Consider the following 23,051-nt stretch of genomic DNA (forward strand, 5'->3'; position numbering starts at 1 on the left):
TGTATTTTTCATTACCTCATTTTGCATATATATATATATTTTTTGTATTAGATTTAGCTTTTCTAGGAGTGGCATTTGCACTCCCACATTGTACTCTTACTGGATGTATCCTCTAGTCCCATTGACCTACTTTTGTGGTCATTCGTTGGACATTAATAAAATTATCTTATCTTATCTTATTCACTCGATAATTAAGCATCAACTTCAGATATGAACATCATATCTTTTGTTTAACTATGGGTATCTATTTTTAAGTTTATTTGGTGAGGATAGACTCTTTTTTCAATTTGTGGGCATTGTGAACCCCAATTTTCATTATCGCAATGAAACATAATGTTATGAATAAAATATATATAAAATAATACAAATAATGTAAACAATAATAATAATAAGTAATGATGAATTAACTAGTAATTAGTTGATGAAGAGGTATGTCCCTAAGGACATGATCGTTGGTGAAGAGGTATCTGCCTACGTATATAAGTAGACCCTCACCCTCATTTGTAATCATATCACTTGTCTTCAAATATTCTTATATATAATTACTTGTCCTACAATGAATGCTTTTGTCTTCTAATTATTTTGAAGATTATTGCACTTATACAAACCTTGTTCATTACATTGGTATCAGGGCGTGTACAAACTTTGTTCGTAACATTGGTTTCAGAGTTGTTTCATCGTCTGGCTGCCCAACTGCTACATAGAGCCAATTTGATCCGACCTTTGGCCATCAAATCTTCGTCAACCTTGTTGTCGTCGCAATTGAAGCATTTGGCTACTTAGTTTTGGAGATTCTCCATTTTGTCATTCAGGTTGTTGGGCATTAAAAACAGAAAGATAAATATATATATATATATATATATATATATATATATATAAAAAAAAAAAGAAGTCAATATAAAAATTAAAATAAAAGAATAAAAAAAGTTATTATAATAAAAAATTTGTGCTTTTTAGTTTTACACTTTTTGACTTGTGCAAGTAGTTATTGGATATGATCTTTTAAACGAGAATTTTCTTCTTTTTTATTGGATATGACCTCCTCAAGCTCTTTTTTGCTTTTTCGATACTATGTTTTGATTCTTTTGAAGCATCAATTTCATAATATCTTTAAAGTCTTTTGATGAGGACATTATTGATTCTAACTTCATTGTCATGTCTCGAAATGTGATCATCTTCCCCTTATGAGAAAACCTCAATTTTTTTTTTGTTTCTCTATGTTTAACATAAACATACCCAATTCTTTAAACTAAGGTTGACCAAGAATTATGTCAATCAATGTTTTAAAACTCCGACTCCGACTCCGACTCGGCCGAGGGTCGACTCTGACTCCGACTCCGACTCGGTATCGACTCGGCCGACTCGATTTCAATGACTCGGTCATTGTAAAAAATTCATTAAATATTTATTTTTTATAAAAACACATAATTATAAGATTTTCATTCATGTTTCCAAACACACTGCATTAGAATATAAATAGAAAACAACATATGATCAAAGTAGGCTCATGAATATATCCATTATATCAAAATAGCACCCAGTGCATTGTCCAATACATACACGATGATGATATAAAGATCAAAACAAAAACACATAACCAAGGAGGCTATAAATGGCCTCTACAACAAAAGTCTGTGACCAGTACTACTGGGCCCTGGCTACTGCTAGAGTTGCCAACATCATCTGGCTCAGTGTTACTTGGGAGCAAGAGCGAAAGTGGGGAGCGAGAGCGAAAACGGGAGCAGGAGCGACATTTTCAGAAACTCCTGGTTTGGGAGTGAATCCCAGAGGAGTTCGACAACCAATGTCACTAACATCAAGGTACATAGAGGGATTGGTACTCTTGATTAAATACGAGTTCCATACCCTAATACATGACCAAATTCGATGGAAACATTGCAATCCTCCAATCCTGAAATCCTGAAAAACTGATAAGTTTGTTGGATTTTGAATGAAATCTAAAATTCTACCTTCTTCATATGAAGTCCAATGAGGCCGAAACCACTCTCAAACATCCTGAGTCATTTCATGGTAATGTTAAAAATTTAAGTAAAAGGATGAAAATGAAGATTAAAGAGAATGTCACTTTTAATTTAAGAATTTAACATTACCATGAAATTTGAATAACATATCAATAGTAGAGAGCATTTGAGTGTGTAAATAGGGTTTGGGAGGGGGAAATGGACTCCAAATAACATTTAACTAATTCATAAAACACATTGGAGTCCAAACCAATCAACAAACACTTCAAAATTTCATTAAAAAAATGTCAAATCGCTGTTTTGATGGGATTTCAGGCCACTGGTTATGACTCGGCCGAGTCAATAAGGAAACGGCCGAGTTGGCCGAGTCAGCCATGACTCGGCCTACTGAACCGTTTCCTCCACCGAGTCACATTTCTGGGCAATGAAACGGATCAACTCGGCCGTTTCCGTTTCGAATCGGCCGAATTTTAAAACTATGTTTCTTACAGGGGCAAAAAAACTCATTACCAGGTGCAAGAAGGAGCTGGCTTCATAATTTGAGATGAAGGATCTTGGTCTAATGCACTATTTCCTGGGATTGGAGGTGCAACAACAACCTGGTGAGATCTTCTTTGGACAAGGGAAGTGCATTATTCAGCTCTTGAAGAAGTTCAGTATGATAGACTGCAAGATCATGGCTACACCTATGGTGACCAATTTGAAGAAGCTCAATGATTCCACCTTAGATTTAGATTTGGTAGAGCCCACTATGTACAAACATTTGATCGAATTTTTGATGTTCCTAGTTAATGTTGATATTCTAGTAGCATACAAGACAAGAGGAATTTTCAAACTAATAACCAATGATACGATTTGACTTCTTTTAGAACATTCCAATCATTAAGTACTTATACATGAAAATTTCAACCATTAACATTAATATCCATAGAGCAAGAAAGATCAAAGTAAGACAATAAACAAGGGACACCAAAAATTACCCTGGGAAAACCCCACTCTAAGGGGAAAAACACAACACTCTTTCCTTATGAGAGAATGTCCAATTCAATCCAATTTATACATCAAAATAGCATATATTTGACAAGATTACATGAAAAATACTGACTAGCAAGATGACCTCCCACAAGTGCCAAGCCAACCCTCCAATATCTAATACATGATCCCTTCAACTCTGTCCATAGATAGGTCTCCCACAGCTCTCAAAGAGGGCTGAATTTCAACCTCTTCCTCAACCTCAAACTCTCGCTATTCATAGAGATAAAGTGCCTTAGACCCTTCGCATATTATAGAGATATCATGCCTCAGACCCTTCGCATATCACAGAGAATAAGTGCTTCAGACTTCGCATACTTCCATAGAGGAATAGTTCTTCATGTTCGCATGGTTACCTAGAGAATTAGTGCCTCAAAAAATGCGAGATATCTGCCTTAGATCAACCTAGTTCCTTAGATAAGATATCCGAATTGTGTCTTTGGAGAAGAGCAAGTAGGCTTAATATATAGTGATTCGTCCATACGAATAGGTGTGTCTCTTGGGCAGGCCGACTTGATCTTGGAGGGGTCGACTTGAGCACTTGTGGGGTAATAAACCAGTAAATATAAATTCAAATTTTCTTCTTTTTCAAGGTCATGAAAAATGCCTTTTACAATTTTCTTTTGACAAATATGTGGTCATGATTGAATCATTAAATATTGACTGCAGTGATAATTTTTCAACAGTTAACACCAGAGCAAATATTTGTTTTGCAGTAAACACCTTAAGCCAGTGTATAGTTGAGTTGAGGCAGATACATTAGGTTGCAACAAAACATGTGTTGAGGTATTTACGTGTATAATTGGACATGGGTTGAGATGTCTCAGGAGGTTAAGTGAAACTACAAGGATATACAAATTCAGATTGGGTTGAGAATGCATAAGACAAAAAGAGGACATCAAGATGTTGCTTTAGCCTAGGATTTGCCATGATAGCTTGGTTTAGCAGGGAGCAAACTTCAATAACACTCAGTACAACAGAGGCAAAATACATTGCAGCCAGTGCTGCAAGTCAAGAAGCAATATGGCTTCGGAAACTACTTACAGGATTATTCGATCATGAGCCTGAATCGACTGTGATGGTTTGTGATAATCAAAACTGTGTCAAACTTTCAGAAAATCTAGTGTTTCATGAAAAATCAATACATATTGAGATCAAATATCACTTGATTCGAGACATGGTGCAAAGGAGCAATGGAGATCCAGTATATATCCACAATGAGCAGATTGTTGATATTTTCACCAAGCCTTTGTCTAGAGCAAGGTTACTTGGAGGCGAGAGTGGGGAACGACATTTTCAAAAGCTCCTGGTTTGGGAGCGAATTTTTATATAATATATATTTTTATATATTTTGGTGCATATATGTCAACAAGAGCATGTAGAATGATGAATTAGATATAAAAAGCATAAAAACATGGATTACACCATATAACATCAATCATCTAGAAGTTATAATCTTCATAAACCACGTCCACAAGTTACAAGTTCTCATTTATATAGCATGTAAGGGTGCACATAACCAAAATAGAATCGAGTGTAATCCATCTCTGAACTGAAAATACATGAACAAATAGGCTCTAGATGGCCTCTAGTATCCAAAAAATTCATGCTACAACAAATAGCTACATATCATCAAAATCATAGCCTATCTTGGGATCTTTGTCATTAATATCATCCTCTAAGCAATTAACATAAGATAGAAAAAATGTAGCATGTCAATTCAAGACTTTTTTTGAGTGATGGGTACATTTCAGAAGGGTTATGATAGAGGAGTGCGACAACCAATGCCACTAACATGAAGGTACATAGAGGGCTTGGTGCTCTTGATTAAATACGAGTCCCATACACTAGTACATGACAAAATCCAATGGAAACATTACAATCCCTCCAATCCTAAAATCTTGAAAAACTGATAAGTCTGCTGGATTTTGAGTGAGATTTAAAAGTCTACTTTCTCCATATGAAATCCAATGAGGTTGTAACTGCTCTCAAACATCTTGAGTCATTTCATGGTAATGTTAAAAAATTAGGTAAAAGGATGAAAATGAAAGATAAAGGAGAATGTCAATTTTCCGGATAATAGTGATGTAATCTCAATCCAGTCTTATGCTAACAAGTCGTCACAAAATTCCAGTGATCAGAATGCTATACAGAAGATTAAAATACCATGGGCAATTACCATGGGTTGTTTTTAAAACCACGGGCTTCTCCACGTAAAAAGCTTTAAATATACTTGGTATGAGATTTTGTATCTGTTTTGTTTTTTGTTTTTTTACTTCTTATTTTCTTCTTCTTTTATTAATTTATTTACTTATATTTTTTTTTGGTTAATTTTTTTTTTAATGGCCAAAGGCCTAAAAAATGGAGAATCTCCCAATATATAGCGAAACGCTTCAATTATAACAGCAACAAGGTTGATGATAAGTTGATAGCCAAAGGCCTGGTGATCAGCCAAACGTGGCTCTGATACCAAATGAGGCGAACAAAGTTCCTTCTATAAATTAATTATTCCAGAAAACTAGGAATATAAAGATATCCATGAGGATACAAATATTATATATTAAATATGAATAAGAATGATAATGATAATGATTTACAATGAGAACAAGAGGCTTGCTTATATATCACACAAGCGTCTCTTCATGAAGAGTCATGTCCTATTAGACATGCCTCTTCAACCTAATTATTAGCTTAACTTAACTATTATTTATGATTATTATCTTTTACATTAAATTTATATTATTTATATATTTTATTCGTTACACAGCGTTTATTTCTTCCGCAGTTTTTTGTGTAGGTTGCATGGTGATTCATTTAGTATTTGCTGTAGCAAACAGTAAATAAATTGTTAAAAATTAATTTAACAATTAGGACAATTATTTCCAGTAGCTGTAGTAGGATTCGGGTTTCCGAATGGCGAATTTTCACTCTAGATGCGGAGCTTAACTGAAAATTGTTAGGGCAAGATATTGTATGCCAGAGTTAGCGACCTCAAGGCACTGAAAGTAAAACGTAGGATTTGGGTAGTGGATAACACTGAACTCTCCCATATTAGTCTGTACAACAAGTTTGAAAGTGATATATACCATTTATACGTTTTTGTTTTTATAGGCATTGTCGTCAATGTTTATTTTTATAAAGCATATATAATCAAAGAATATAATTTATAAATTTTAAGAGCATGCTCTTTTTGAAGAGATTGGGGGTGGACTTTTAACTTTTGGGCCCCCCTCGCAGCAGTATGATTCTCAGAGGCTCTAATCCCTTTTGCATCAGTGTCATGAGTTAGCCCATTCTCAATACTTGGTGGGTGGCTAATGATCTGGAAGGTAGGTGGATCTGTCAAAATGAAAATTGGATCTATATCCTTTGGTTGCACTTGTTTTGCGAGCATTCGAAGGTTTTTGCCTCCTTCCTCAAAAAGCTTTGTCCTCAAAGCTTGTCGATGAAAAAAAGCTTGATCTCTTTTTCGGCTTTGAAAGTCTTTCTGTTTTGGAATAGTCATCCTCGTCGATACAAGTTGATATGATCTTCTTAGTGACAAACAAAATTGTTGCACCGAGAAGGGATCAGACCATCCCAGATTAATCTTCTGTATAGCATTCTGATCAATGGAATTTTGTGACGACTTGTTAGCATAAGACTGGATTGAGATTACATCACTATGGTACTAGGGCCATAAGCTTGAATATTTGGCTGCCCTACTCAAAATATCTTGTTTATTTGATTTTTTTTTTTTGTTGCTTATATTTCTTGCGTTTGGAACATCTTTGTGAAAAAATTTTTGTGAAAAAACCAAGGAGCGAATTTTTTCTTGTGGGAGTGTGACGGGAGCAAATTTTGGGAGCACGCTCTCGGGTCGCTCATGATTTGCTCCCACTCGGAGTGCGCTCCCGGAGCAATTCGAAGGGGGGGAGTTGCTCCCCCGCAACCTTGGTCTAGAGTGAAGTTTGTATACTTCAAAGACAAGCTTGGCGTGATGCCAAATGCCTCCCTCGTTGAGAGGGAGAGCTGATGTCTTTTGAAGAATTAGAAACTATCACCTAAGGCCATAAAGGATTTTTACCAAGGGAGATGGCTACATTCACCTCTGAAGCTAGAAGGACTTGGTTAGGTCGACCAAAAGTGAATGTCCCAGGGAATTTATATGATTGGACAAATCTTTTTCTTATAAGCTAGAAGGAATTGGATACTAGAAGGACTTGGCTATGTTGACCGAATGAGATACATGTAGTTCACCTTTGAAGCCAGAAGGAGTTGGCTAGGTCATAAAGTACTTTGACCAGAAAATGTGAATGATCCAAAGGCAAATTCTCTCCCAAGAAACTAGAAATTTGAATGCCTAGGCTCGGTTAGGACCAAAGGAGATTGATGCATTTTCCTTAAGAGCCATAAAGGACTTTGGCCAACTTTGGAGGAGTTACATTGTATGAACGTGCATCAATATGGCAAGCTCATGAACTTTTCTTATGAAGGAGAAATTTCAATTAAGGGGAAATCTGTTGCAGAGAATACCTTCCTCGTTAAGAGTGAGTGCTGATTTTTATGTAGCATCGGGAGGTATTCCTGCATGCTAAGTGGCCTCCCCAATCAACCAAGAAAAAATATGAAAAATAAAATTAAAATTTTAATTTGTGGAGTTCATGTAGGCTCTCCAAGTTGACAGGTCGGCCCCACCATGAGTGGGTGTGACCCTTGGTCAAACCCATTTGAAAAATATAAATCCACAAGAAGTCATTATCATTCATCCAATCCAACAACACAACATCATCTACAAGAGAGATCTGCATCTGTGAACATAAAGGAAGCAAGAATCTGAAGTTTGACTGAGTTTGACCGAATTGCAGTTTGTCCAAAATTTGACCATTGACTGAGGCTGACCACATGGATTTCTGACTACAGACTTTGACCGCAGATTGACCACAGGCTGAAATTTGACAGTTGACTAGTGTTGACTTTTCTGGTTTTGGGTGATATTTGACCAGGTTTGACTGGTATCTTGGGTCTGGCTTTCAGCATAGATTTCTAGAAATTATATGTAAATCTGAACTTTGTTGAAGAACAATTCTCCTAGAAGAAAAGTTGCTAGGTTTTCTCCCAAGTTTGGGTTTCCCAGGGAAATTTGTCCATTTTGTCCATGGCTGTCTCTTTATGTTCATACTATTTTTCTTTATATTATTGTTGAGATTATTCTGTGTATAATTGCCCAATGATATCAGTGGCTTAAAAGGAAATTTGATAAGGATCATTAGGAAGTAATTATTAGATCAGAAATTCAGATTCTACTATTCATTCTTGTAGAAATTTCAACAGGGATTTGTCTGGGTATGGCGAACACATACAACAAAAAATGGATGCTTAAATGAAAACTTAATAGTAATAGGATTATCGACACATCAGGTTTTTAAGGAATCTACTCTAGTGACTGAAATTTTTGCAGTGGTGATCTCAGCTCCAAATTGTGTTGTTGTAGGCCCAAATGCTCTGCGATAGATCTCAAACATTAACAAAATCTAGATGTTAGTTTTTGTAGCATCAAATGTGTTCTAGCCTTGAAATTTTGTGGAGAGGCTAGAATACATGATATCTCCAAAACCCAGAAATCGTTTATGGAAATTCCACCTAGAAATTACTTAATTAGATTGTTAGTCGTTTTTTAGTATTTCCTAAGTATAAAGTAAGAGAATATGACTAATTAATTAGAATTAATTAACGAAGGTGTGTGTGTTCTAGAAACTCACACAGATCGACTTCAAGTTAATCTTAGGCATCGATTAAGATCTAATCTTGGCCGTTGAAGTCTCAACAAAGGATTATAAGAAGAAGTTGATGGGGCTTGGAGAAATCACTTCAACAATTCGATTTCATGAGCAGATCGATTTCCAGAGTAGCAGCAATCAGTTGCCAGATAGAGAGCCAGTGAGACCGAAGCAGTGATTGAGGGGTAGGGATAGGGAGCTAGAGGAAAGATTTTCCAGATCTGAGGAGGCAACAACGAGTCAAATTATCCCAGAGAGGTAACGCTGAGAGACTGTGCACTGCTTTAGTTAGGCAGATAAATTTGGTGAGGAGAAAAATTCATTCTCAGTTCCAGAGGTCGGGAAGGAGTCCTAGAGGGCTGGAGAGACGATTTTCTCAGCTTCTAGAGGCAGGACGACTTCATCTGAGCCTAGTCCAGAGCAAACTGTCCAGCCAGCTACGCAGAGCAGCGTAGAGGGCTGACATAGTGCTCTGAGAGGCCGAGTTTTGATAGGGAAAGTCCAACCCGAGATTGCTTGTGGGAGAAGGGTAATTCCCTTCAGTATTTTACTCAGATTTTCTTGCTGTTTGGATTGCCAGTTGGGCATCCATAGATGTACTCAGATTTCACTGTTGCATAATAAAGTAAACACTCATTGCTGCACCGGTTTTCCCAGGTTGGGTTTTTCTGGGGACATTGGTCCGAAATAACCGTGTAAATTTATGTGTGTGTGCTAGCATTTCTTCCAGCGTGAAGCGAACAAAGTTCCTTCTATAAATTAATTATTCCAGAAAACTAGGAATATAAAGATATCCATGAGGATACAAATATTATATATTAAATATGAATAAGAATGATAATGATAATGATTTACAATGAGAACAAGAGGCTTGCTTATATATCACGCAAGCGTCTCTTCATGAAGAGTCATGTCCTATTAGACATGCCTCTTCAACCTAATTATTAGCTTAACTTAACTATTATTTATGATTATTATCTTTTACATTATATTTATATTATTTATATATTTTATTCGTTACATTGCCTCCTTCCTCAAAAAGCTTTGTCCTCAAAGCTTGTCGATGAAAAAAAGCTTGATCTCTTTTTCGGCTTTGAAAGTCTTTCTGTTTTGGAATAGTCATCCTCGTCGATACAAGTTGATATGATCTTCTTAGTGACAAACAAAATTGTTGCACCGAGAAGGGATCAGACCATCCCAGATTAATCTTCTGTATAGCATTCTGATCACTGGAATTTTGTGACGACTTGTTAGCATAATACTGGATTGAGATTACATCACTATTATCCGGAACATCAGGTTTTTGTTTCGGTTCTGACTTGTTCAAATATGTAGCGTGGTTGATTCGTCTGTTCTCATGATTCGGATGCCGATAAGGAACCTTTTTTGTTTGATTTTTCCTTACTGGGCATGCGACAATTTTTATATTTTCTTCTGGCGAAGATGTTGAGTTTGTTATGAAACATTCATTGGGGATGTTCATCGTTTGAATTGCAACATCCACGCGCGTCTTTTCTTCAACTTGTTTGTCTTCTTCCTGAGTTGTGACATTCACTGAATCGGTATTTGTTGTTTTGTCATTAACTTGAATTCCTACATTTGATGCTTCCTTCTTGATAAGTTGTTGTACCTGGTTTTCTAATGACTTCTTATCCTTCTTTAGTTTCTTAATTTACGTCAGCAATTTTTCACTATGGTTTTTAAGTCGAGAAAATTCTTCATTTTTGTCAATAGTGATTTTGTCAATTTCATTTTGCATATTTTGTAATACTTTTTTACCTTCTTGAGAAATTACTTTTGAAATATCCGATATATCTTCTGGCGTTACTGAATTAGGTTTCAGTGTACATCTTGGAGCGTTATTTTCTTCTTCTTGTAAGAAAATGTTAAAAACGTTTTCTTAGTATTTAGAATAAAGGAACCTAGAGTTTTCATCCATGGTGATCCCAAAACAATGTCACTATCATTAAAAGATAGGGTTTGCACGGTGAATTGTGAGGTAAAAGTATAATCTCCAATATTTAGGTGTAAATTGCTTATATCGTATTGTTTGCCAAAGAAATTTGTTTCAACTATATTTGATTCAGGAATCACCAATTGATTAGCACATTTAGGACTAACATAATTACTTCTTTCAGTAGGACTGATAGAGATTATGATCTCTCTTCGTGCGAGTGATCCTTTGATGTTAAATAGTGTGCGAACACATGTACTACGGGTTTTAGGAAACCTTTCATTACTAGTCTCCATTTTTTCCTTGATGTTTTTACGTAAACAATATGTCAACTGGAGCTATTTTTATTATAAAATATCACTTATTTCTCCTATATATATTTTAAATATTCTCCTCTTCTTCTTCTTTTTTTGGTTCGCTCTTTTAATAAAAAATTTATATAATAATAATTTATATATTATAAAATTATAATTATATAAAATTTATATATACTTTTTTGAGACCCACTTTCCTTTTATATGTAACTATATAAGGCTTATATAGTATCCTTTTTTATAATTATAATAATATTTTTTCTCGGAAAATTTGGATGAGACATGACTCTTGGTACGGTCACAATCTTTAGATTTGAACGATTAAAATTATTTAGATCACACTTTTTTTTCTCCAATGTTATCAAAATATCTTTTACTTTTAAAAACCATGGGCTATTACCATGGGTTGTTTTTAAAACCTCCTGTAAAAAGTAAGTAATATTTACCTTTCACGTAAGAGCTTTTGTATTCTTGTTTCTTTAACTTTTAAAATTACCATGGGCTATTACCATGGGTTGTTTTTAAAACCTCCGTTAAAATGCTCTGCCCGTAAAAAGTAAAAAGTAAAACGTATTCCTTTTGTTTTTTGTTTTTTGTTTTTTTTTTTCTTTAACTTTTTAAAATACTGTGGGCAATTACCATGGGTTGCTTTTAAAACCACGGGCTTCTCCACGTAAAAAGCTTTAAATATACTTGGTATGAGATTTTGTATCCGTTTTGTTTTTTGTTTTTTTACTTCTTATTTTCTTCTTATTTTATTAATTTATTTACTTATATTTTTTTTTGGTTAATTTTTTTTTAATGGCCAAAGGCCTAAAAAATGGAGAATCTCCCAATATATAGCGAAACGCTTCAATTATAACAGCAACAAGGTTGATGATAAGTTGATAGCCAAAGGCCTGGAGATCAGCCAAACGTGGCTCTGATACCAAATGAAGCGAACAAAGTTCCTTCTATAAATTAATTATTCCAGAAAACTAGGAATATAAAGATATCCATGAGGATACAAATATTATATATTAAATATGAATAAGAATGATAATGATAATGATTTACAATGAGAACAAGAGGCTTGCTTATATATCACGCAAGCGTCTCTTCATGAAGAGTCATGTCCTATTAGACATGCCTCTTCAACCTAATTATTAGCTTAACTTAACTATTATTTATGATTATTATCTTTTACATTAAATTTATATTATTTATATATTTTATTCGTTACACAGCGTTTATTTCTTCCGCAGTTTTTTGTGTAGGTTGCATGGTGATTCATTTAGTATTTGCTGTAGCAAACAGTAAATAAATTGTTAAAAATTAATTTAACAATTAGGACAATTATTTCCAGTAGCTGTAGTAGGATTCGGGTTTCCGAATGGCGAATTTTCACTCTAGATGCGGAGCTTAACTGAAAATTGTTAGGGCAAAATATTGTATGCCAGAGTTAGCGACCTCAAGACACTGAAAGTAAAACGTAGGATTTGGGTAGTGGATAACACTGAACTCTCCCATATTAGTCTGTACAACAAGTTTGAAAGTGATATATACCATTTATACGTTTTTGTTTTTATAGGCATTGTCGTCAATGTTTATATTTATAAAGCATATATCATCAAAGAATATAATTTATAAATTTAAAGAGCATGCTCTTTTTGAAGAGATTGGGGGTGGACTTTTAACTTTTGGGCACCCCTCGCAGCAGTATGATTCTCAGAGGCTCTAATCCCTTTTGCATCAGTGTCATGAGTTAGCCCATTCTCAATACTTGGTGGGCGGCTAATGATCTGGAAGGTAGGTGGATCTGTCAATTACATAGTGTGTGGTCTGTGCGGCTGTCCTAAAAGTTGTGGGTGTTGGCATGATTAGCTGTTTATCAGAAGCTCCTCTCCAAGGCCTGGTTGTGGAAGAGTGGCCTATCTGATGGCCTCTGCTCCATGTGAAACCTTTCCAAAATGGTGAAACACATGTTTTGGGATTGTCAGTTTGCCAGGTGCTATTGGAACTATGTCCTGAGTCCAGACACAGTTTTCAGTTCTTCAGGGAAAGTTGCATCCCTTCTTGGTGATTCTGGCTATTTGGTCCATTCTTGTTTTAGAGGTATCTGGAACTGTCTGTGTTGTTGTTGCTCTTCTCGCTCTGGAAGATATGCTGTGACTGTGTATTTGATAATGAGGACAGTTCTGTATATTTTCTGCAATTTGTGGCAGGAAGAAGTACATGTGCAGTTGCTGGCCAAATGTTTTTTGCTCATTAAGGATGCTAAATCTCTAGTTGCAGCTACATATTCTGATTTTATTTTTGCTGATGTGAATAATAAATATATTTTTGTAAATATAAGACATTTAGAAAAAAATAATGCGCTTATTGAATTTACCTTAAAATATTTTGGAAAGTTGTAGTTTTCAAATGCACTGCATCCATGCTATGCAATGAATTTTGTCATTTTACTATTCAATGCATTGTTCACAATATGTGTTTTTCCTTTTTGAGAATGGTAATATTTTTTTTTAACAGTGCTCCACACACAGTTTGTTAATGCATTTTTTCTACGCAATAAAATCTTTTCTTGTGCAGATTCTCCCAAAACTCTCTACTCAAACCCTCTGTGCTCTTTTGACATCAGATGAACTGTGGGTACCAAGTGAAGAGAAACGGTATTGAAATATTAATATTTGTTCCATTATTGATGCTATTTTGAAATAACAATTGTATTTGACAAGGCTTCTGTGGATTAACTGCTTCAATTGTCATGCAGATTTGAGCTTGCATTAGGTGTACTTCTTGCCAAAGGTTGTTTACAGGAAATAAATAGTCCTCCCTTGTCCAATACAACACTTAAATCAGTAGATTTTACCAGTGGAGGAGTCAAGGCCACAGAAAGGTTAGATGCAAATGTTAAGTTAGAACACAAGCCAGAATCTCGAGCAGATTCAAGACAAATCTGCTCCTACAAGAATTTTGAAAATCATCGAATGGCATGTGAAGTAGTTGTTGAACTTGCTGACTCTGTAGTAGATTGTCACAGTCCATCTGTAGGTGAAGAACAATCTACATATGAAATTCAAGGGACATTCTCTTGCCCAAATGCAGGTATAGCTTATGTTTATAGAAATGAAAATATGGGTTCACCCAATAAATCACAAATTGAGGTGGACATACACAAGCCTCTCAGCAAAATGCAAAAGGCTGTAGAAGCAAGCAGAACTGGAGATTGTAATGCAAGTTTTGAGGAATCTCCATGCAGTGGAAATCATAAACTGTTGTTTAGGGATGAACTGCACCAGTGTTCATCACCAAAGGCTACCTCAACTAATAGAACATATCCCAGCGGCTGGGGAAGGTATAATTCTCCTACCCCATCTTGGGGTGGAAGAGTTGTAGGAAGGAAACAAATCAAAGCATATCCTAAAGAAAGCAATTGCAATAGCAGCGAAGAATTGGATGCACTTCTTAGCATTTTTGAAGGTGGTGGGATCCTGTATTGCCACATGACTTTTGAAGGATTGCTGGATGTGCGGAAAAGGCTGGAGGAATTAGGTTTCTCATGCAAATCAGTATATGATGGTCTGTGGCTGCAGGTCAGGAAACTTCATCTTCAGTTACAAGCTTTGTAACATGATTTAATTCTGTTGCATATGCTTCTTGATATTATTAAAGTATTCTTGCTTTTTCCTTTTGCAGATGCTTCTGAGACACCAAGTCCAAGTGGTAGCTGCTGATACATGCAATAATTGCTGCCATGCAAGGCAGTCTTGCAGATGCAGGCAGAGTTTTGATGTATTTTCACATGGCCGAACCAATGACAGTTTTTACAGGGACGATCGACAAAGAATTATTGGAGCTGGTACCGTGGGAAGTCTTTATGGAGGTGACACATCGGGAGGAGCAAATGTGTCATCTGTACCAGCACGTGTACGTGTACGAGCAGCTGTTGATGGTCTCGCAGGCATTGGACGGGGCTCAACCTTTGTACCCCCAGATGTTGCTTGGCCGCCAACACGGGTTGTGTTTTCCCGTGTTCCTTATGGATTAGGAAGTAGGAATACCCAACACAACCTGGCAAATGAACAGTCAGAAGGGAGGGTTGACCTTGGAGAACTAGATTTATCAAGAGAAGGTTTGACAGCAGCTGTTGGGCTAAGTCAGGGGACTGGCAATGGTGTTCCAGTTCATTCAGATCAAACGCTAAGAATTGATGACCAACGTTCACATTGTCGGGTAGTTAGAGACACTGCAGGAGCCACTAGTAGCAGTAATATTGCTATGCAGAGAGTTGATCCAGAAGAACATCCTCTTGGACAGGAGTGGGAGACAGCTCAGGACACTCCTATTTCCATGGACCTGCAAACACCATTACGAGATTTCCCACCTTTCCGATTTGGGTCAGCTGCCATAACATTTTCTTTCTTTATTTTAAATTTTTCCCTATTGATACTGCAGATATAATGATACAAGCAACAATGTGGAAACCTTTCGTAGCCAAATCACATAGCACCATAGTTGCGTTATATTTTGCCTCTTCCAGATGTATATACTATATACATAACCAGTAGATGGAAAGTGTGTGATTGTCTTCACTGCTGCATGCCAACAGACATTGGCTACAACCAACCTAAACCTGATTTGTAGGAACTCTCGTCCTTCTTTCTGTTGGTGCAGGATGAGTGAAACTCAATTCAATACTATTCCCTTGTACTCACTTCTCTATTGCTCTTCATAGTTCTCATATATGTTGTCCCTGTTGCAGCTTCTTCTCTCTTATCCACCATATATCCCATTCCCAATCCTCTTATTGATGATGTCCTCACTCAATCGGTCTCATATAATTTCCTTTGATTCTCCCAGTGTTACATGGTGATGTGCTCTCCTGGGTGGGGGCTATAACTTCCAACGTTTCTAGGATGAGTGGGATGTTTCTTCATGTCTCACTTTCAGGGAGTTTTAGGGAGATGCACAGTGGACATTTCCCATTTGTGGGGAACACATCAATGCACTTGCTAAGGTGCCCCCATGATTTTTTCCCAATAACTAGAAAATCTATAAACACAAAAAAATAAAAGCCCTAAAACAACTAAGATCAAACACTTTATAAAACTCCCATAGCACATGCCCATATATCATTATCATTATCAATGTGAATTTTTATTTCATGCTTCCATTATTCATGTTTGTGACTTGTCTTTTTTTCATATACTATTTTTTATTTTTTATTCAAGTTTTTGGACAGGATCCCCTATGTGGGTGACACTGACTTGTCCTAAATTTTAGGAGCTCTCTCCACACCTTTCCTAGACATTTTTTTCTGTTCTCGAGCACATCCACCTTGGAAACTTGGTGGCACATCAAATTCTTCTCGTTCATTCTATGAAGCAGCATAGTAACTTAGTAACAACTATTTTTGAAGGTGTTACTAACATTTTCCCTTGTTTGGGAAATGTATCAGATATTTGATTGCGAAACAACAATTACACAATGAATGGTACATTGTTAAGCCAAAGGATGTGAGTAGAGGAATTTGGCTTCAACTTCAGAAGATTTTAAAATAGCCATATTGAAGTAGAATTGTGTGACTTGACCCTAAACTGAAATTAGTTCTCCCAAATATACTAGATTAGATGCCTCATGAAAGGCTTCTCAACACCACTCTTCTATAAGAACAAAACTCCTATTAGTGTAATCACATATCACACGCTCCTTTTTTCTTGTTGAATCATTTGTTTATTGCCAAAGAGGATCTCTTTCTAATGAAAAAGGTCTGTTACCCACCAAAAAGTGGGTAACCCCATAGGAGAATTCTTTTCTCCTACTTTGGAGTCTGGACAACCAATCAGCCAACAACTCTATATTGCTCAGTTCATGAAGATATGCCATATTCCTTTGCCATTTTCATTGGTGAGATACCTTTCACCATCCGACATTCCTCTTGAATTATGGTGGGTTGCCATTCAACAGATACTTTAACCATTTTGCAACCATGTGCTTTTACTTAATGTTTTGGGTGTTCTAACATGGATTAAGGGGTGATCTGGATGATTGACCGATTTTGATTGTAAAACTGTTCTCTCACCTTACTAGGGAGGTTATTGACCCTATTCTAGTGGGACCTCCTTAGAGGCCTTAGGGTTTTAGGAGGGACACTACTTGGAAAACTTGGATTGAAGTAGTGTGTCCATAACTTTTCCATACTTGCCACTTTCCATCATTCCCTAGATTTCATATCCATCCTTCGGGTTTGCTGTCATTGGGATTGACACCCTCATGTTCTCAGCCTTGAGCCTAGCCCAAAATCTTTGCCCTCGAGGTTGATGCAAGTAAAAGAAAGGTAAAAGAATAAGATGGCCACAATAAAAGAAAAAGAAAAGTTAAAATGAAAAAGCTGGCCGGGACATTAATTAGTGCATGGGAAAAAGCCTAGCTTGAGCTCTGCCCCCCACATTAGTCATCACCTGGCTCCTGAGTACTAGATGCTCTATCACATAATAGAGAAACCCTTGCATGTACCAACCTTGATAAGCGAGAACATGACTTATCATTATGGGGCAAACAAACGCTCTATTGTTAAAAGAAAGCTTGGACACCTAAGTTATGCTCCCTATCAAATCATTACCCAAAAGAAGTAAAAGGTGCACCATAGAGGTGGAAAAAGTATTCCGAGGAAAGGGGTAACTCATGCCTCCACGATTGTTGCCTCATACATCTATACACTCAAGATGTGGACCTCCATCGGTTGGTCTCATGACCATGGCACCTTGCCATGAAACATTTCCCCTTCATTGCCATATTATCATAAACACCTATGAATTGAAGGGTTGACCTAGGACATGTCACCTCCCCTTAGGGGTTGGAAGCACTTGATAGGGTTGACCATCTAGCCATCCCTATCACAGGTAGAAAACACTTTTGTGGGACTTTGTCTAGTTAGATATTTGAAGGTGCTCCGAGTTTGAAGTATTATTATGCCCTTAGCAATTGAGTATGGTCCACTATGATGCATCTATGGTTATTGTCTCTAATTATTGGTAACTTTCACTTGATTTTGAGATGGTTTTCCAAGTGGTCCTTTGCACAGCAATAGAGGCCTTGAGGGCACATTTTATGTCTCCACTACACATCATGCCAGGTTGTCCTACATTTCCAAAGAGCAGTGATGACCTTTCAGATGAAGTATTGCCCCTCTAGAGTAGAGCGTTGGGAACTTTGTGTAATATCCCGAGGGGATTTTAACTCTTAGGTTTTCTATTCTGGCTAGGGTTTCTTCAATAAATCATTAATAGTAGTACACATTCATAATCAGTATGTACACATGAATATAAAGAATTTCAACAACCATATAATGTATGCATGAATGTTAGGTTTCCACAACAATATGATACTTCCATCAAGCATAACAACTTTGGGTTGACTGCCCAATAGAAATGAATGTACCCAATCAACAATTCACCAATAGAATGCTGATTTGCAAGGTCATCAATTTTGTAAAGCAATACACACTGTAACTATCCTATACGAACCAATTCAAGTGTGCTATTTCAATTTATTATCTACTGTGCTGTTCTAAGGTTACTGCACAAGGATTCGAGTCCTGACTTATCTTGGAGATAACTGCAGACTTGAAAGTGTAACTGCTAGCTTCAGGAAGTCCTCACAGACTGATTGCAGAATTGCAGTAGGGTTCGGCTGCTTTACGTAGGGCTAGTCACAACCTTAAAAGGCTAATTTCTGGTCCAAACTTGCTTCCTTGAATAATGCTGCAATGATACCCTGCTTGATCAATAAATTCTGTACAGGTTCCAAGGTCTGTGTGACCAAAATTATGTGTCGCACCTCGAAGAGACGTTAACAGGCTCATAATTAAATTAGGGGTGGGATACTGCCCAAACACCTTCAGAAAGGGGACTGTCCTTCCAAAAACATTGCCCTGAAGTTATTTTGCTACCTTGGTACAAATTAGTTATGCTTTTGTTCCTTGACAGACGCCTCAGGGTAACCTGGGAGGGTTCCTCGGTAAGGATTCGTCCCTCAGATATGCCTGATTTATCACAAAATCCACTCACTGTTCCTCAGGTGGATTTGTTAGAGAGGCCGCAAGCCTAGACGCCTCAGACTGTGTGACCAGGCCTTCATTGGTTGCTTCAAATGGTTCCTTCTTGTGATGACCAGCCAGAAGTTTCAGATCCTTAACTGGGTTTGGATGGATAAGCTTGTTACAGAATGCCCTGGTCCAAAGAATCCCTTGCTTGCCAGAATATAACTGGGCTGCACCAGAATTCGACTTCAGTGCCTTAAGACAGGTTGTTGTCGCACAGATTGTCACGACAACGCTCAGACCGTGGGCTGTCACCCTGATCCCCGATCTCTCCGTTTAAGCCTGTCTCCCGCGGCTAAGGGGGGTAGACCCTATAGGAAAGTGGATGACCAACTGTGAATCATTTGGGTTGGGAGACACGAAAGGAAACAAGCACTTAATTGATTTTTTTAAATAAATAGACCAGTGCCTTATGAAATAAATGACTAAACGATTATTTATCAAATGCTGCAGAAATATGGATTCATCAACAATCGTTTACCATCAATAACTCAAACAAAGATTAACTTTTATCAAATACGAGAAAATGCTTAACGGCTTAATGATACTCCAGCAATTTAAAATTTCGAAAGATAAAGTTCGATACACAACCATGTAATTTTAAACGCTAACCAAATATCACATTCATGTAGCTAATCTTCAAAATGATCATTCAAGCATGCTAAATCACAAAAAATGATAAACATTAATTCCACATCAAAATTTTAGCCTCAGCAGAAGAGATAAAAAGTAACAAATTCCTGAGCCAAGACTCAAACTGGCAAAGAAATTCCAGAAATATTTTTTTTATATTTTTTCAAATGAAAATGAAACTTTTAAATCCGAAAATTGAACTAAGCTAAAAAGGAAAAATTTTATCAAATTTTTTTATTATTCGCTTCTAACAAAACTAAATCTAAACTAGAATAATTCAAAACCTAAACTATAAGAAAAGAAAATTTTTATAATTTTATAATTTTTTATGATTTTTATTTTTTATATTTTTTTTTGTGATTAATAAAATAAAACTTAAACTAAACTATAAAATTAAAATCTAGAATTTTTTATTTTTTATTTTTTATTTTTCTATATATAGTCCTAATTTAAATATACATTAACCTAAATAAACAAAATGAAAATAAAACAAACTAAACTTTATTTATTTATTTTTAATTTAATTTAATTTTATATCAAATCTAAACTAAATCAAATAAACCTAAAACTAAACTAAACTTAAATAACAAAGTTATTAGCAAAATGTAATCTAAATCTGAATTTAAAATTGAAAAACTAAAACGGATAAACTAAAACAAAGACACTAACCCTACGCTAAACCATACCAACGCATGAACACATAAAAATTTGCCAAAAGTTTCCAACGTATGATTGCAGGTTTGAATCAGGACGGCGGCAAAGATAAGACGCAAGGGGCTCTAGAGACTGCGTGGAGATTGGATAGGAGCTGCGATCAACACGCTGAGGACTCAGGCATCTGCTGGACGGGTTATTACTGCAGTTCTGATGTGTAGGTGAAAAGAACTGAGCGACGGGAGGTATGGAGAATGGCACACGGATCCGGCAGAGATGGCAGGCAGAGGACAGCGGAATGATTATGTTGCGTGAATGAAAAATCGATGATTTGTTTGCTGGAGGAAGCTGCAACAACGTGGCAAAGGAGCAAATTCTCTTCCAAGAAGCCGAGGAGGGGAATCGATATTTGTTTATCGTATTATGACTACGTGCGGTGCGTTGAGGCAGAAAGGAAAATCGTGGATGCAGACGTGTGATCGAGGAAGGAACTGCGCAGGGAAAGGGAGCACGTTGGAGGTTGAGTGAAATAAATTTGCAGGTTGGACAACTCAGAATGCATAGAAGGAAAGAGGAAATGCGTTGAAAAAGCAAGGGAGTGCGAGGGCGATGGAATGTCTGGTGACTAAGAATGCCAGAAGGAACTGCGTGGAACATAAATGGGGAATGCAGATCAGTAGTAGCGTGAGGGTTTGACAGATTGGGAATATGCCTGTGGATTTGGCAACTATGGAGATGGAACGGATTGCCCAGATTGCCAAGAAAAACCACTGAAGCTCTCCACAAAATCAATATTTGAAATTCCCTGCTCCAAATTTGTCTGATAAAACCATGAAAATTTCTAAAATCCTGCACCTGTAACCTGCAAAAGAAAGGAAAACCTAAAATAATATGTGCATAAAACAAAATTAAAACCCTAGATCAGAATTTACAACTTTTGACTCTTAAACAGCCAGATTTATCAATAATTATCAGTGACATTATCAAAATTCCAGATTTACTATGAAAAACTTCAAAAACCTCTCATGCAATTCAGAAAAACAAACTTAAATGATAAACCCAGGATTGAAACTCGCTGGGCTCTGCAAGAGAATGCTTGCGGGAGTTGGCTGGTTCAGCCGAGAACTTCCCCAAACGCCCACTGATCTTCTTCAATAAGGGCTTCCTGCACAGCTCACTTCAACCATCAATAAAGAGAGAAAAAACAATACTAGATCTCAGATGCAATGGAGATACCTGCCATTATTTCAGAAATTCTAATACCATTCAAACCCTAGCAAGTGAACAAGATACCTGTGTTCAACAATACTCTACAATAAGCTGTTACTAATGGCTGAAAAATAAAAATATGCAGAAAATAAAACAGCTCACAGCACTTTAGGAGAGTAACACCAGCAAGATTTCAACCCCAAAGTCTTTCTTTATTAGCACTAGAAAAAGGTTTACAGGAGAGCTTTCTTCAGCACAAGACTCATAGATCGAATTATCTCAAATGACCCCTAGCACCCTATTTAAAGGAAAAATTCCCAACAGCTAGTTCGAGTGATCCACATCAAAATGATCTCGACCGTCGATGAGGATCAAGATATTTCTTAATCTCATTCGTCGAATTTTTTAATGCATTAAAAATTGAAATTCTGCATTTATTTACTCAAAAATATTATTATTTCATTATTTCTAAGTTTTTATTATTTTATTATTTATTTTATATTATTTTATTATATTATTTATTTATTTTATTTTTCTTTAATTTTATTTATTTATTTTTATTTTTTTAAAATTTAAAATTTTAAAATTTATTTTTTAAATGGATCCTCGAACTTAGCCTTTGGAAAAATCACCTAGGACCTAGGACTTAGGACTTATGAGGGGATTAAAACATTTTCTAACCCTCAAGACACTTTACATCATGACTTTTACAACTTTACATCCCAAGGGGGAAAACCCATTTGACATAGACCCTCATAAACCACCCAGTTCTGCGACACAACTATAATCTAGCAGATTAACACACTAGGATTCCTCTAAGATTCTGATGACAAAATTCATTCCGGCTTTGGGGTTAGGCTGAAAGAAAACTGTGCCGATCATGGATCGGTGAGACAAAAAACCTTCCGGAACGTAGATTATCACTAGAAAATTAGGTCCACCTAGGCAATTTACATACATGACTCATATCTGCTAAGATTATTTACAATTCAGACATGCAGACTGGGTTTACAACATAGTATGATCAAGTCGACGATGACTGTTGAATGGCACAGACATGTCAATCAAGCACTATCCCTTTTGCGAAGAAAAGGGGGTGTACTGCTATGGGTAGTTGACACGTAGTGGTCAACATCTGGCTCTACTTGGGGACACGTTGCTGCACTGTAGGAATGTGAGAATCCAGAATCTGCATCCACGCAACACACAACAGAAATAAGTAGCGTCCATTCAAAAATCATCATATGACATTTAAGCACATGAAAGAGAGAAGCTCTTCATTTATTAACAAGAAAAGTAAATCTAATCCTAAATCAGAAATAAAATGCTGAAATAACAAGGAGTAGGGTTAGAAATACAATACAAATGATGCCCTATGGCATCACATATCATCTTTGAAGAACAGCTTGAGCATTTGGCCATTCGCAAGTA

General features: G+C 36.5%; 1 protein-coding gene across 2 annotated transcripts in view; it reads left to right on the forward strand.

The window, feature by feature from the left end:
- The window catches only part of LOC149219729 (BTB/POZ domain-containing protein), a 222,171-nt gene that overhangs the window by 129,580 nt on the left and 69,540 nt on the right, over positions 1-23,051 (forward strand). For both annotated transcript variants that reach the window (XM_089384471.1, XM_089384472.1), the window contains 3 exons: positions 13,613-13,692; positions 13,794-14,616; positions 14,720-15,420. In XM_089384471.1, the coding sequence (XP_089240597.1) occupies positions 13,613-13,692; positions 13,794-14,616; positions 14,720-15,420 (1,604 nt within the window). The remainder of the gene's footprint in view (positions 1-13,612; positions 13,693-13,793; positions 14,617-14,719; positions 15,421-23,051) is intronic.

Source organism: Pinus tabuliformis, chromosome Q (assembly GCF_031772625.1).
Source record: "Pinus tabuliformis cultivar Carrire ecotype Pingquan chromosome Q, CPIR1, whole genome shotgun sequence".
NCBI classification, from domain to species: Eukaryota; Viridiplantae; Streptophyta; class Pinopsida; order Pinales; family Pinaceae; genus Pinus; species Pinus tabuliformis.